Below are 12,834 nucleotides of genomic sequence, written 5' to 3' on the forward strand. Positions count from 1 at the left end.
GTGCGGACGGATGTAGATGGCACTGATTTTCTGTGTTGTGCTCTGGTTGTCAGAGGCAGAGAATGTTCTGTGCTGCCCTGCGGCAAGAATTCACCCCACACACCAAAGATGAACCCGGGTGTGATCTGGTACTAATGAAAGACACCGTGTTTGTGTATTATTAAGACTGCACTCACCCAGAATGTTTGTTTGGAGCACACGGCGGGTGCTCAGAGTCGTCCTGTTGACCATCTTCTCAAGAGACCTTGTGTCCCACATAGTCCCCCCTCAACACTGGGTCTTGGGCTCTCAAAAACTCCCAATTTCCTCCCGTTCACCACGTCTCATTCTCTTCTGGGATTTGTTTCTTTGACTCGCTGATGGTCGCTTAGCAACTTGGGCAACAAAACAACAGACTGTGCTGCTTAGCATTCAAGGATGATTTGATCCAAGAGATTTGAAATAAGATGCCTGCCAGCGTGTGTGTGTGGAAGTGTTTTATGAGCGGCCTCCCACAGTGTCAGTCATTTGAGATGTTTTTGCTTTAGGGTTCATGCTCATTCTTGGGTCATATTTTGCTCAAAATGTTGAGGCTGAAATGGAAATCAAATTGATATTTTTAAAGCTCAAACTGTTGGAACGATGTAACTGAAATAATAGTTTTACATTTTTTTAAATGTTTGTGCAGCTTGCCGCCATGTCCCCCCATGATGCTCGGGTGTAAGGTGCGGATCACCAAAAGGATCCACTTCATCCCCAATTTCCCACTACGGCTCTGACAGAATCAGGTGCTCTAGCCACTTGTTATTCTCCATTCACTGTGAATCAGTTCTCATCTCTAATGGCTTCTTCAGATATTATTATGCAGATGACAGCCGACTAATTCTCATTTTCATACCTTCTGACCACCAGCTATTCTGACAAATCAGTGCTTACACGGCAAGCATTTCACCTCAGGATGGCTCGTCTTCTGAAATTGAATTTATTGAAAAATGAGCCGCTATTCATCCGCTGGAAGAAAAGCCCTCGCCGGTGTTTTACTTTAAAGGGTAACAGATCCGCGACCTTCTTATCCAAAAAACAACCTGTTATAGCATCCCGTAAACAAAGTATACAACCTATCATTTGTATCCTACATACCAATCTCAGATCCTTCCTGAAGAACATCTGGCGAGTCTCACCAGGGAAAGGAATGCTTTTAAAGCAACACTTTGGAGTTTTTCGACCTTAAAATAATGCCTCTAAAATTATTTCAGTGGTGGAACAACTCTTAGCTGGATTCTACTGTGCTGCTACCCGAGTAGCCTCGTAGTGACTACAAACACACTAAGTTCTGTGTTCGGGTCGGTGCACACAGCCCTGCCCCTTCCCCTGCCTGGGGAAGACTGCGACATGGTTTCCAACAACCTTGCTGCATTTGACGGTCCCATCAGCTTGGTACACAAATTCAGGTTTATTGCGCTGCTCACAAAGCTTATACAGTCACATTATTTACGACACTGGTACCAGACAGTTGCACGTTTCAACCACATGGCGGAGCCTTTAAGCAAAAGTTTTATAGTGTTGCTTTAACAAGGATTAATAAATACTGGAAAATTACATCGCTCATTGTTAGTTCATGTTAGTGAACACATTCACTAATGTTGACAAATACAACCTTATTGTAAAGTGTTTTTTAAACATGCACTTCAAAAATGGTTCTTCGATGATATCATAAAGCACCATTTTCTTCGAGTGTGTAGTGAGTTGTAGAAGGTGCTTCACGATTTGTTCACGTTTATTTAAAAAAAAAAGTGACCCTGTAAATGTCAAAAGTTGCAAAGCAGGTGCAGTCTTAAGTCAAAAAAGCCACCTTAGGTCTCTGATATTCTGTCCCCTGCATACAGTTTGTTCTATTCTTTTGGTTTTGGGATTTTTAAAAAGGGATTTGATTGAATCCCCAAAGCTTAATATAAGAAACAATGAACAACACAAATTACAGTGACACAAGCAAAAAATGCCAATATTTTGTTTATTGATCCTCCGGCAGCAGAGTTTCTGTTAGAAGACAGAACAGAAAGTACAAGCACCTTTACCGTGTAACTTTAAATCCAGAAGAAACTATACAAAGAAAGCTGGTTTTACACAGGTACAAATATATGAAGGTCTTTTGCCGTACATAACATAATGTGTTAAGCACACTGACTACAGCGTGTCAGACAGAAACATTCAAACTCACTGCTTTAAGAGAACACAGACGCGTACACAAAATAAATGCGCACACACACACAAACTCAAGGCAATGCTATAAAACATGTGTACATTTTGTAAACACGCACCTCCGTGTCAAAACGCCAACAAACATTAGATTCCCAAACTCTCTCTTTCACACAAACATATACACAGGTTATTACGATAAGGAATGTGCAGCCTCAGCTAAAGCAGAGAGGCCCATTTAGAGGCAGGAAACCAAGCACATTCACTCACAATAAAGCAGATCATTGGCTTACAAAAATATATTCACAGCTGCTCGCTGTCGTGTATGGCACATTTACCGAAGATAAACCTCAGATTTCAGACAGTAACACAAAGCTGTTCTGTGTTCATGGTGGTTTTACGCTGAAGGTTCATTGTGTATCCTGAAAACTCTGCACGGTAAAAGAGAAAAACACTCTTTAAATTGCAATGATACATTGAAAAAATCTGTGAGGCTGTAACCTGTAAACCCGAGAGGCTTCAGACATGGCAATTCAAATCGGAATCACTAGCTAAACAATGTAAACTAAAACAATGTATGAAAATAGAAACAAAACGTTAATATTTCAAATGAATGTAAATAATTATTTCAAATTGTAATTTACAAGATCTGAGATTTGATTTTGTATTGAGGATCATCTTGGCTTTGAGACAGTTGCTGACGAAAAATGTTGTTACTCCAATAGAATATGTATAAGCTATCCCAATTTTTTGTATCTGAAAAAGACTTAAAATGTTCTACAGTTAAAATTACAGTCTTGAAAACAATCATTATCATCAATGGCAGTAGATTACAGTTCTGTCAGACGAGTCATTTTACAATCAAAGTACTGCTGGCTCCTCCTCCTGCTCCCTCTCATTGGTTGAGCCCATTGGGCCGGCCCACCACAGCACAAGAGCATTGTCTTGTCGATTGCCGTTTGAAGATATCACATGGCCTTCTTCTGAATCAGACTCGGATTCCTCACTGTCAGATGGCCAGCAGAACTGACGCTGGCCACTAGAGGACGCCACCAATGGCATGAAAGGGTGTACACTTCAGGAATGAATTATAGAAGCAGGTGTATTAGAAATGTCCTTAGAGAACAGACATTTGTGCATTATTTTCTCAATAACCGTTTACTGAATATTACTAAAATCATCTTTATTATTACCTGATGCCATTTGCACAATCTGTATGTGCCTGAAACTGCAACACTGGCTGCAGTACCTCCTCATTTCCATCTAGTGGCGCTGTGAGGGTGTCCCATACAGACACTACACCATCTGTGTCCCCGCTCAGCAGATACCGGCCAGATCTATTTTAGCCACACAAACATCAATCTACACACAAGCATAAGTGGGTCAAGTAAACATCTTGTCTGTAATAGTCGTGATGTTACCTGTCAAGGTCAAAGTAGATACGCTGGTTGGTATTGACGCTCCTGTGCATGGAGAATAGAACCCGACCTGGCTCCCTCAGATCCCAGCACAGGATCTCTGAGTCCTAAAAGCAGTGACATAGTATTGGAGCCTGACATGCTTGAGATTTCTAAACATGCCAAAAATATCCTGTGCGAGAGTATAGTGGCAGAGCTTATGACTGGCTTAGGTCTGACATCACTGATCATCACTCAGTACACAGCTCTATGGATGATCCAAAGTAAAGCTATGGGGGATCGAAATCGATAGTTGCATTCTTTTTTTTTACCCTGGTGTCGATTTGAAAAACATTCGATTTTATCACACGTCTTGGCACCGCACAACATCAATTCCTCATAGCCTCAGATTACAAATGCAGCATCTACCCTCACTAAGGTCCATATCATAGTGTACATGAACTTACTGACCTTGCGTCCACCTGTGTATAGGTGATAGCCATTAGGTGAGAAGAGCAGATGTGTAAGGCCTCCATGGTGTCGGGTGGGCAGCAGTGTCAGCAGAGAGCCATCCTCGCAAGAGTAAATGCCAGCTGACCGGGAATACGAACCGCAAGCGTACATGGACTGACACGAACTGAAGGCGATACAGGAGATGATACCCGTCTGACCTTGTTTCTTGACTTCAGCAAAAATTTGAAAGTACAAAACGAGGGGAAAGAATAAGTAAAAAATATATATTTCTTATTCATTTTGTGCAATCGAACATAAAAAATAAGACCACCAACCAAAATAATTAATGTTCCAGCATTGTATAATTGAATATCTCTTTGGTTAAATAAAATTAGAAGTTTAAGATCATAAGTCTTTATTTGCGACCCACACAAGAGGAGACTTACAAAGGAAAAGTTTGAGAACGACTGCTTTAGTGGCATGGCATCAAAGATAAAAACTTCATCAGGCCAGTGGGACAGTGGGCCGACATGTTTTGCTCAAAAAGAATCCCAGCTCACGGTCCTTTCCCGGCTCCTGTACCTCTCTCATCCATAATTTCCAGTGTCTCTACCCTTACACTGTACTGTCTGGCAAAAAACTATTTTAAAAAAACTGAGAGATGCACAAGCAATATTATTCTTCAACATATATCGGTCTGTTACAATTAATACCATTGGGTTTGCACTTTGGTCATTATAATTGTATGAGAACGTCGTTCTATTAGTAAATAGTTACGCAAGTAACATTTAGCGACTTTTTATAAATGTTTCAAGTATTCAAGACAAAAAACTGAAGGCAACATTAATTTTAACATAAACAGGATGATTATTTGTTGTTTAAAACCTTATTTAAGCCTAAATAAAGGCTTACATTATACTCGCACAAGCAGCCATGTTGGAAAATTTCATACCCCTTCGTTTGAAGTGAGGTACTGAAAATTCATAGTTGAAGGGCCCTTCCCCTTAACCCAACCAAAAGAGAATCGAGACATCCCTACTCCTTCACATGAACACGCTAAACAGAGGGGAAAGTGTAGAAGTAAGGGGTAGAAATGGGGGGCCTAAGTGTTCATCTATAGGAGAGATGTGTATGTTGCTTGTGTAAAAATCGGATCAAGCGCAAATATTGAGTGATTGAGACAAATCTCAAAAGCGTTAGGTTGTACCCTGCTCTTCTCTGATGGTTAACGACAACAAAATACTAACAATATGTTGTCACAAGTGTGTATATATTGGGGGTTTTAAATGTCCCTCAGCCAGTCAGAAATTAGAGGGAAAATTGTTTCCTAAAAATAATCCTAGAAATCGTTTGGTTTGTTTACATCAAAAAGCGTGAAATAGCATAGCGTGATATAAGATTCTGGTCCTAATGGGGCAATATCCTTCAACCATTCATCATTTTCTTTAAAATACTTTGTGATCACATTCAATCCAATAATTACAAAAGCAGTGTTGAGTCAGTCGCTCCAAACGCGTAAAGATAATGATATCCTCATAGATCACAGCCGTGTTCGTGTAATCTAGCCAAATATGTGTTTACATTCATGAATGCCATTGACACAAATCCACTCAAACAAACAAAAAAACAATGAAATGGGATTACAGTCATTCCACACCCAAGCAAGACATCTTAAAGGCTTTCATTAAAACCCTTGGAAGCGTGAGAGAGATGTAATAGTTATTACAAAAAAAGAAAGACCCTCACCAATCGTTGGCCTTTGTTCACATTCTCTCCCCGGACGGTCGGTGTGGAAGACCCTTACGATTTTATCAAAACCACAGTAGAGCTGCGAGCCATCCGGTGAGAAACACAGGGAATGGGCCGCCGTCAGCTCGTCCAGGTGGTTGTAGGGTCGAAACGAAGCCCGGATGTCACCATAGAACGCGTCCCATATGTGCACAGGGTTGTCCCGACTGCTGCTGGCAATACTGAAGGGGAACGAGAAGAACACATTCACGTGTTATTGCACTATATTTCAAAATCGAAAAAACACCTGAGAGCCAATTCTTTTTATCGTTTCAAGAAATACAAGGGAATGGAGAAATATCAGTCAGCCTGGCTTCCCTCCAAGCCAGCAACACAAAAGACCCATTAACAATAGATCCAATGTTCTGTCTCTACAGTGGATAATGACAAACTACACCAAATGACTTGAGTCAAAATGGAGAAAGTAAATGACCTGAATACTAAGCACCTCCCCTGGAAGGAACCAATCCTGAGTCAGAGTTAATGATCAACCCCTGTGGACATTTTTACGGCTCTTCAGCCAACGCCAACTGGTAGAACATCACGCTATGAAAGGATGGAAAGAGCAAAGCTCTCGCCTCCTATTTCCTATATAGTGAACTTTATGGGGTGTCTGCCATTTTGTAGTGTTGTCCGAATTCCGAGTAAACAACTCATTCCTTATATTCGTTCACTACTTTTTACTCACAATGAATTCTGATTTTGAGTGTACTTCCGATCAACACGAATCAACCGACTGATTAGAATCAGCTGGAGGAGAGTGAGCGTCAAAACTTTCTCTTTATTATAAACTGAACTTTCTAAAAGAAATGAATAAATGAACTTTACCATTTTACAAAACAATTCATAAAGGCACACAGGTGTTCAGACCCAGCTATTGTAAGAGAACACACTTGAGCTTTCTTTGATTGAGACACAAGGTGACGGTGAAAGACAGAGCTCTATGAACTAAACGCTTTCGTCCTTGGCCCCGCGGCTTCTTCTCATCAGAGTTGTTTTCCGTCGCTGCGGGGGGGATTCAGTGATCTCAAAACAACATTTGATGCAGCGCTTGAGCGAAATCGCACACGCCGCAGTTAAAGAGCCATCATTACTAACCTGCCTGTCATCTGTGAAAACTGCCATTGACTTGGACTATATTCTGTTCCATTCCCTTTTCCATCATGAAAAACAGAACCATCAAAGTTAAGACATTCAGTCAGAGCTGAAAAGGAAGAATAAGATCCTCCGAAATCCTCCTGGCCTAAACAATTCCAGAACAACTACGTACAAATAGCAAACACACACAGATTACTGTGTATTAAAGCAATAAGTCTTGTCTTTCACTGTTACCAAGCAATGCAGAATAGTGATGTAGTAGTCTTTGGTGTTAAGTTTGTATTGTACACTGTTGTAATGACACCAGTGTTAGTGTTTAGAAATAAAGATCCATGACTAAGAACATACGCAGTCAGGGTTTTCTCACTGTAAAGCTTGCATTTTATTTCCATTTTATTGATCCGCTTAAAGTAACAACCATCATAAATTATAAGCCATTTAACAGGCATGGCTGTTTGACTAAGACTCTTATTTGTAGGCTATATATTGTCAGATACGTATAAACACGTTTTGAATAACTGTACAAGTCATATAAAGTTGCATATACATACTTTAAAATCTAACACACTATCTAACGCTATTCAATAAGCACATTTATACCACAGGGCTGTTGAATGCTTCAATCTGACTGATTGACAAACTTTCAGTAAATGCACACCTATGAAGGTGTTCCAGGTCTGCTGACCGCATTAGTTTTTGTGTGCGGTTTCGTTTCAATAAACAAAGCAAATCAAAAACAATATAGAAATAGAATCTAAATAGAAAAACAAAATGCATTAACAAACACTGATAGCCTTTACTGGTTCATCTTCATGCTGCTTTTAACTGATAACAAATATATTTTGATAGACCTTCAAAGGTTTGTGTAATCTTTTTACTGCTGATGATAGAAACAATATGGGGATTAAATCATTTATCATCACTGGCTTGTCGGTCACCTTACTGCAAACAAGCAGGTGTGCGCATCTCTCACTCCCTTATACACCCACCCACCATGTTGCAGTGGCTCAAGCTTCGGAGTCTGTTCGCTCTAACTGGCGCTTTAAATGAGATGCACAAGAAAGTGGTCCATCAATAGCATTTTAAAAACGATAACATGACAAACGTTGAAATTAAACATTTGAACAAAGTCCTGTATTGTGGTAACTGTGGTATTAATGGAATCATTGACTACGGTCTGTATTTTTATTTTTATGCATTTATCGCTTATCCAAATTGACTTACATTGCATTATACTGTACATTTGTTTCTTAATATGTGCAATCCCTGGGAACCTTGGCGTTGCTAGCGCCATGCTCTGACCACTGAGCTACAGCAAAGTTATTCGAAAACATACATTTCGTGATAATTTACTCACGCCTGTTGTCATCCAAGATGTACATGTATATTTTTCTTTAGTCGGAAAGAAATTAAGGTTTTTAATGCAAATATTCCAAGATTATTCTCCATATAGTGACTTCAATGGACTCCAAACGGTTGAAGATCAAAATGACAATATCAGTGCAGCTTTAAAGGGCTTTAAACCATACCAGACGATGAATAAGGGTCTTATCTAGCTAAATAATCAGTCATTTTCTAAAGAAAAATTAAATGTATATTTGTAAATGCAAATATTGGTTAAAGGCCCTAATGTCTGTTCTCTTGATGCTCTTAATTGTCAATAAGAAAAATGTGGAAAGACTTCAAACTCACAAGCATGTGTCTGGGTCCGTGGAGCTCATTTTTGGGAACCAGCAGTAGTCATAAATTGTGTCTCCTTCTGGCATCTTTAGTACTGGACTCTAAACGGACACACAAAGAAGCAACAGCTTCTTTTACTTTAGTAAGTCGAAACAATATAAATCATAAGGGGCGATTCAAATTCCCCGTCTTAAACCGAGCAGCTTTCTCTAGTCAAATGACCCGCGGTGCGCACACTGCACTCTGTAAAGTTGAAATATTTCCATCTCGATGCGGCGCCGACCGTATGCGTGTCACAACCGCCTCACTCCCTAGCGGAGAAGACGCGAAATGTGAATCGCCCCTTAGACAGGAGAAAAAACAGGAGATGAATCTGATCAATTATAAGCGAAAGACTGACCATCTCAGACAGCATGTCCCAGCGGCTGCTATACAGTTCTGGAGGGAGGTTATACACACGGAGAACATTATCAGCACTGTTTGAGACAATGCAGGAACCATCTGGAGCCCTGCAGTGAGCGGTGAGAAACAGAGAAGACACTTCAGATTTGGCGATCATTTTTACATTTAGCAGACACTTCAATCCAAAGCAGCTTGGACTGCATTTAACTTTTTTTATCAAGTTTATGAGAATCAAACAAATGATCTTGGCATGTTAGCCCTTTGCTCTGCTGTTTAAGCCTCGGGGATGCATTGCAAGACTGTGATATTGACTGGACAATAAAATGATCAGAAGTATGCAGCTTTTATGAATGATCACCATTTGCAGCCTCTTAAGTAATTCTCAGTGGTGTGGGTGTGCTCGGTCCAGGAGCCCGTCAGCATCTGTGGATTCTGGCTAAACTCGAGGCTATGACTGCAAATACAATGAAATGAACAGCGGTTACAGCAACTCGCATATTTAATTTGTTCACAACACATTTCACTACAGTTTAAAGTGATAGTTCACCCCTTAGATCATCTTTCTTCGGCAGAACACAAAAGAATATATTTTGAAGAATGTTGGTAGCCGAACAAAGGCAGCACCCATTGACTCGCATTGGTTTTGTGTCCAAGAAGTGAATGAGTACCGCCACTGTTCGGTTACCAACATTCTTCAAAATATCTTCTTCTGTGTTCTGAAGAAGAAAGAAAGTCATACAGGTTTGAAATGACATGAGGGTGAGCAAATGATGTCAGAATTTTAATCATTGGAAGCACACTTACTAGTGTTGCCCAACAGAAATGTCCTCTGGACTCTTTTCCTCAAGCTCATCTGCTCTTTCTTCCTCAGTCTGTACAAGCTGTTCTTGGTTCTCATCTCCGTTTTCATTCCATTCTACATCTGTTTCCACAGCACTTCCTGTTTCAGTATCTGGATGAACCACTAAGAGAATCACATTAACACAGTTCATAGGTCAGTTCAGAGTTCAGATTCTAAATTGTTTTAAAACAACTGCTGTCGCTTATTTACTTGTGCTCGTTTACAGTTTTGAATTCTATGAGATGAAACAACTGCAAAAGTGTTATTACGTAAAACAATATGTTGTATGGGTTACATGGATGATGAAAATATTTACAGATTTACAAGGTATTTAAACATTTATATTATAATAACTAGAATATGATAACATAATACTGTTGTATTTTTACAATTTATTTGATTCATTATTCATTTTTATTCATTCCGTGAACTGTTTGGTCAGGATGGCTAATGCAAAGCTAATTAAATCATTATCCTAAGACTTCTCAGGTAAGCGGTTAATGCATTAAATAAACACGATTTATAAATATTACTCAATTATTTGCTAATGGACATTTATTTAAGGACTCAGGAGACAGGCTTTCTGTGCTGTATCCAAATCACCTTTTACTTACATTGAAACACCATGTCTGCTTTGAAAATGACTCGCATGACTATGAAGCAATACAGTTAAATACAGACATGTGAGGTTAGTTTAAGAGCAGCTACAAAGAGAAAAAACATAACATAACATGTTTTCCCATCCAAGACAAATAACATCACATCCGAATACTTTCTGTAGCCATAAAACCTGACGCATACAAAGAGTAAGAAATACTAAAAAGGTTTGAGCATCATGATGGCTGGATTCCCGAGCAGCAATACAACTTTCAACCAAAAAAGGATCTTGCATTACATCACGTAATGTATCAATGTGATATTGATTTACATTTAGTCATTTAGTCCTTTAGCACACGCTTTTATCCAAAGCGACTTACAAAGAGTTCGGGGAGCAATAAGCGATACGTCATAAAAGAGCAATAGTACATTAGGTGCTAATACAAAGTTTCAACAAAAGCTAGACCACTACCTGTTGAGAGAAGAGAGAGAGTTAGTGTGCCTTTTTTCATGTGTCTGTCAAGAAATGGTTTTTTTTGAAGATTGTGAGAGATGTGGTTGACACGTGACTTTCTACACTGTAAATCAGAAATCTGTAGCGTGTCTCTGATGAAATAAACTCACCTTCCCCTGTCTCGGCAGCACCCTGTCCTCCACACGCGTCCACCGCAGGCGTCTCTATCATGTGCAAGTCAAGGCATACCTGCTCCATCCTGGGCTGTTTAGCTGCTGGAGGCGTTTCCTCACCTTCTTCCACCTGTCCCGGGTGAGGAGGTTCTCCATCAGCCTCAGCCTCCGGTCCAGCAGCACCATCGCCGGTCTGTCCTGCACCTGACATTCTGTCTTCAACGTATGTCCTCGGGCTTTACTTTCTCTGCCCTTGGCTGGGTGAGCTTCGGAGCGTTTCAGACGTTAGGACTGAAGGGAGTCTTGAGGGGTGAAGAACTCATCACAATACCGAAGCACTGAATTGAAGAGCAGTTATGAAATGAATGTACTTGCTAAGGGAAGGGTCCCGTCGTGTGGTATCTATAATGCATAAACAGCGTTGACGGATCTTATTTGAGCTTTAACGTTAGGTCTCAGAATAAAAGTCTGACCGTCGGTTTGTTTGTCAGTTTGAAGCGTGCAACAACACACCTATAATGTTCACTTTAAACCGAATAAAACCAAGGTAAACACTATTTGCATACGCGTCACCAGCAGCCATCAAACCCAAGTAAACAAATGAAGTCAGTTTATCCGACCCCTCTGTCCAAAAACAGCCACTCTACCTGTTGTTTAGCTTGAGCCTTTAGTTTAAATATGCCGTCCAGACGGATCTTGCGCTCTTGTTCTTACAGTCAGTCTTTGAGCAATGTGGTTTATTTCATTTTGAGAAGCGTCTGATTTGAGATGAATGCGTAGTAGCGTCCACACGAACTCATGTGTGTTTGTAATCACAGGCTGCCGCCATGACAGGAGCGTCAGACGTTGGTAGGTCACCCGACTCTCGCGAGATTTGGAGAACCAGCGGTGGGCGTTTCAAATCAGCACATGTTCTATCTAGAAAGAAAATCAGGTTTGATTATGGTATGGATCAGCATTTAAATGTCTTTTGATATAAAGGGATATTCACTGCATGTACTATTACATGTATCATGTATTTTGCATTACACAGCTTTAAAGAACAGAAGACGAAAGACGTATAACTAATATAGATTCTTTTATTTGATATCATTTGTATTTACTTTCTTTATTGTATTTGTTCACACTTAACTGTGTTAACTATGTTCTGCACTTTAGTCTCCCAACGAGAGATTTTGTAAATTGTGTTTTGTAAAGTATTGTGTCTTGATAAAATACATGAGAGGGGGTTATAAAATTTCCCCTGTTTTCAAATCTTAATGTTGACAGGTATGGTAAAGACATAGGCCTATAACTAAAATGTCCTGCCAGTGAATATAGATGGTAAGCACTTTGGTGTTTTATGGTTGTGAAAATAATAAAAAGTTTAGATAATCAAATCAAGGTTGTGTAGTTTCCACCAAATTCATATAGCTTTATAGAGATCATTAAAATAGCAAAATAAACGTGTTTTGAGGAGGTTCGGTGTAAATGTCACAGCATTTCATTTCTTCAGAAACTAAAGTGAGCGGGGTGAACCTTTAATCTTTGACATCTTTCACACCATTTTAGAAAAAACACCACAATTGACTAAAGTTTTATCAGCCTATACAATAAAAGTGTAACAACCAGGCAAAAGCCAAGTCCAGAGTTTTGGCAGTTTTCCTTTCCCACTTGTGAACTTTAAGTCAGGAGGGCATCGTGTGGAGGAGATGTGAGAATGACCGTTCTGTCTCCATCTGTGTGGTCATCGTGTCTAGCTTGTCTTATGGCCACCTATCGAAAAGGACCAGGACA

At 39.9% G+C, this 12,834-nt stretch overlaps 1 protein-coding gene across 2 annotated transcripts; it reads right to left on the bottom strand.

The window, feature by feature from the left end:
- Nucleotides 1-1,923: 1,923 nt before the first annotated feature.
- Nucleotides 1,924-11,952, bottom strand: wrap53 (WD repeat containing, antisense to TP53). Of its 2 annotated transcripts, none has more exons than XM_079447410.1 (11): nucleotides 11,706-11,952; nucleotides 11,056-11,396; nucleotides 9,798-9,957; nucleotides 9,352-9,447; nucleotides 8,992-9,100; nucleotides 8,604-8,692; nucleotides 5,772-5,995; nucleotides 4,044-4,255; nucleotides 3,597-3,700; nucleotides 3,369-3,512; nucleotides 1,924-3,250 (listed from the first exon to the last, which is right to left on the bottom strand). In XM_079447410.1, the coding sequence occupies exons 2-11, from the start codon at nucleotides 11,267-11,269 to the stop codon at nucleotides 3,037-3,039; spliced, it is 1,566 nt and encodes a 521-aa protein (XP_079303536.1). In that variant the 5' UTR covers nucleotides 11,270-11,396; nucleotides 11,706-11,952; the 3' UTR covers nucleotides 1,924-3,036. The 2 variants fall into 2 exon arrangements, with proteins under 2 accessions (XP_079303536.1, XP_079303537.1); XM_079447411.1 differs by having other exon boundaries at nucleotides 1,957-3,250; nucleotides 11,056-11,360; nucleotides 11,706-11,909.
- Between the last annotated feature and the right edge of the window lie 882 nt (nucleotides 11,953-12,834).

This window comes from Barbatula barbatula (assembly GCF_947034865.1).
Source record: "Barbatula barbatula genome assembly, chromosome: 1".
Lineage (NCBI taxonomy): Eukaryota > Metazoa > Chordata > Actinopteri > Cypriniformes > Nemacheilidae > Barbatula > Barbatula barbatula.

Bases quoted from the DNA above. Each gene is read 5' to 3' on its own strand.
- wrap53 (XM_079447410.1), bottom strand. From the start codon at position 11,269: ATGTCAGGTGCAGGACAGACCGGCGATGGTGCTGCTGGACCGGAGGCT. The intron at 9,448-9,797 runs GTAAGTGTGCTT...TTGTATTTGCAG, and splicing joins ATTTCTGTTGGGCAACACTA to TCATAGCCTCGAGTTTAGCC. The intron at 4,256-5,771 runs GTGAGGGTCTTT...TTTTTGCTGAAG, and splicing joins TGAACAAAGGCCAACGATTG to TCAAGAAACAAGGTCAGACG.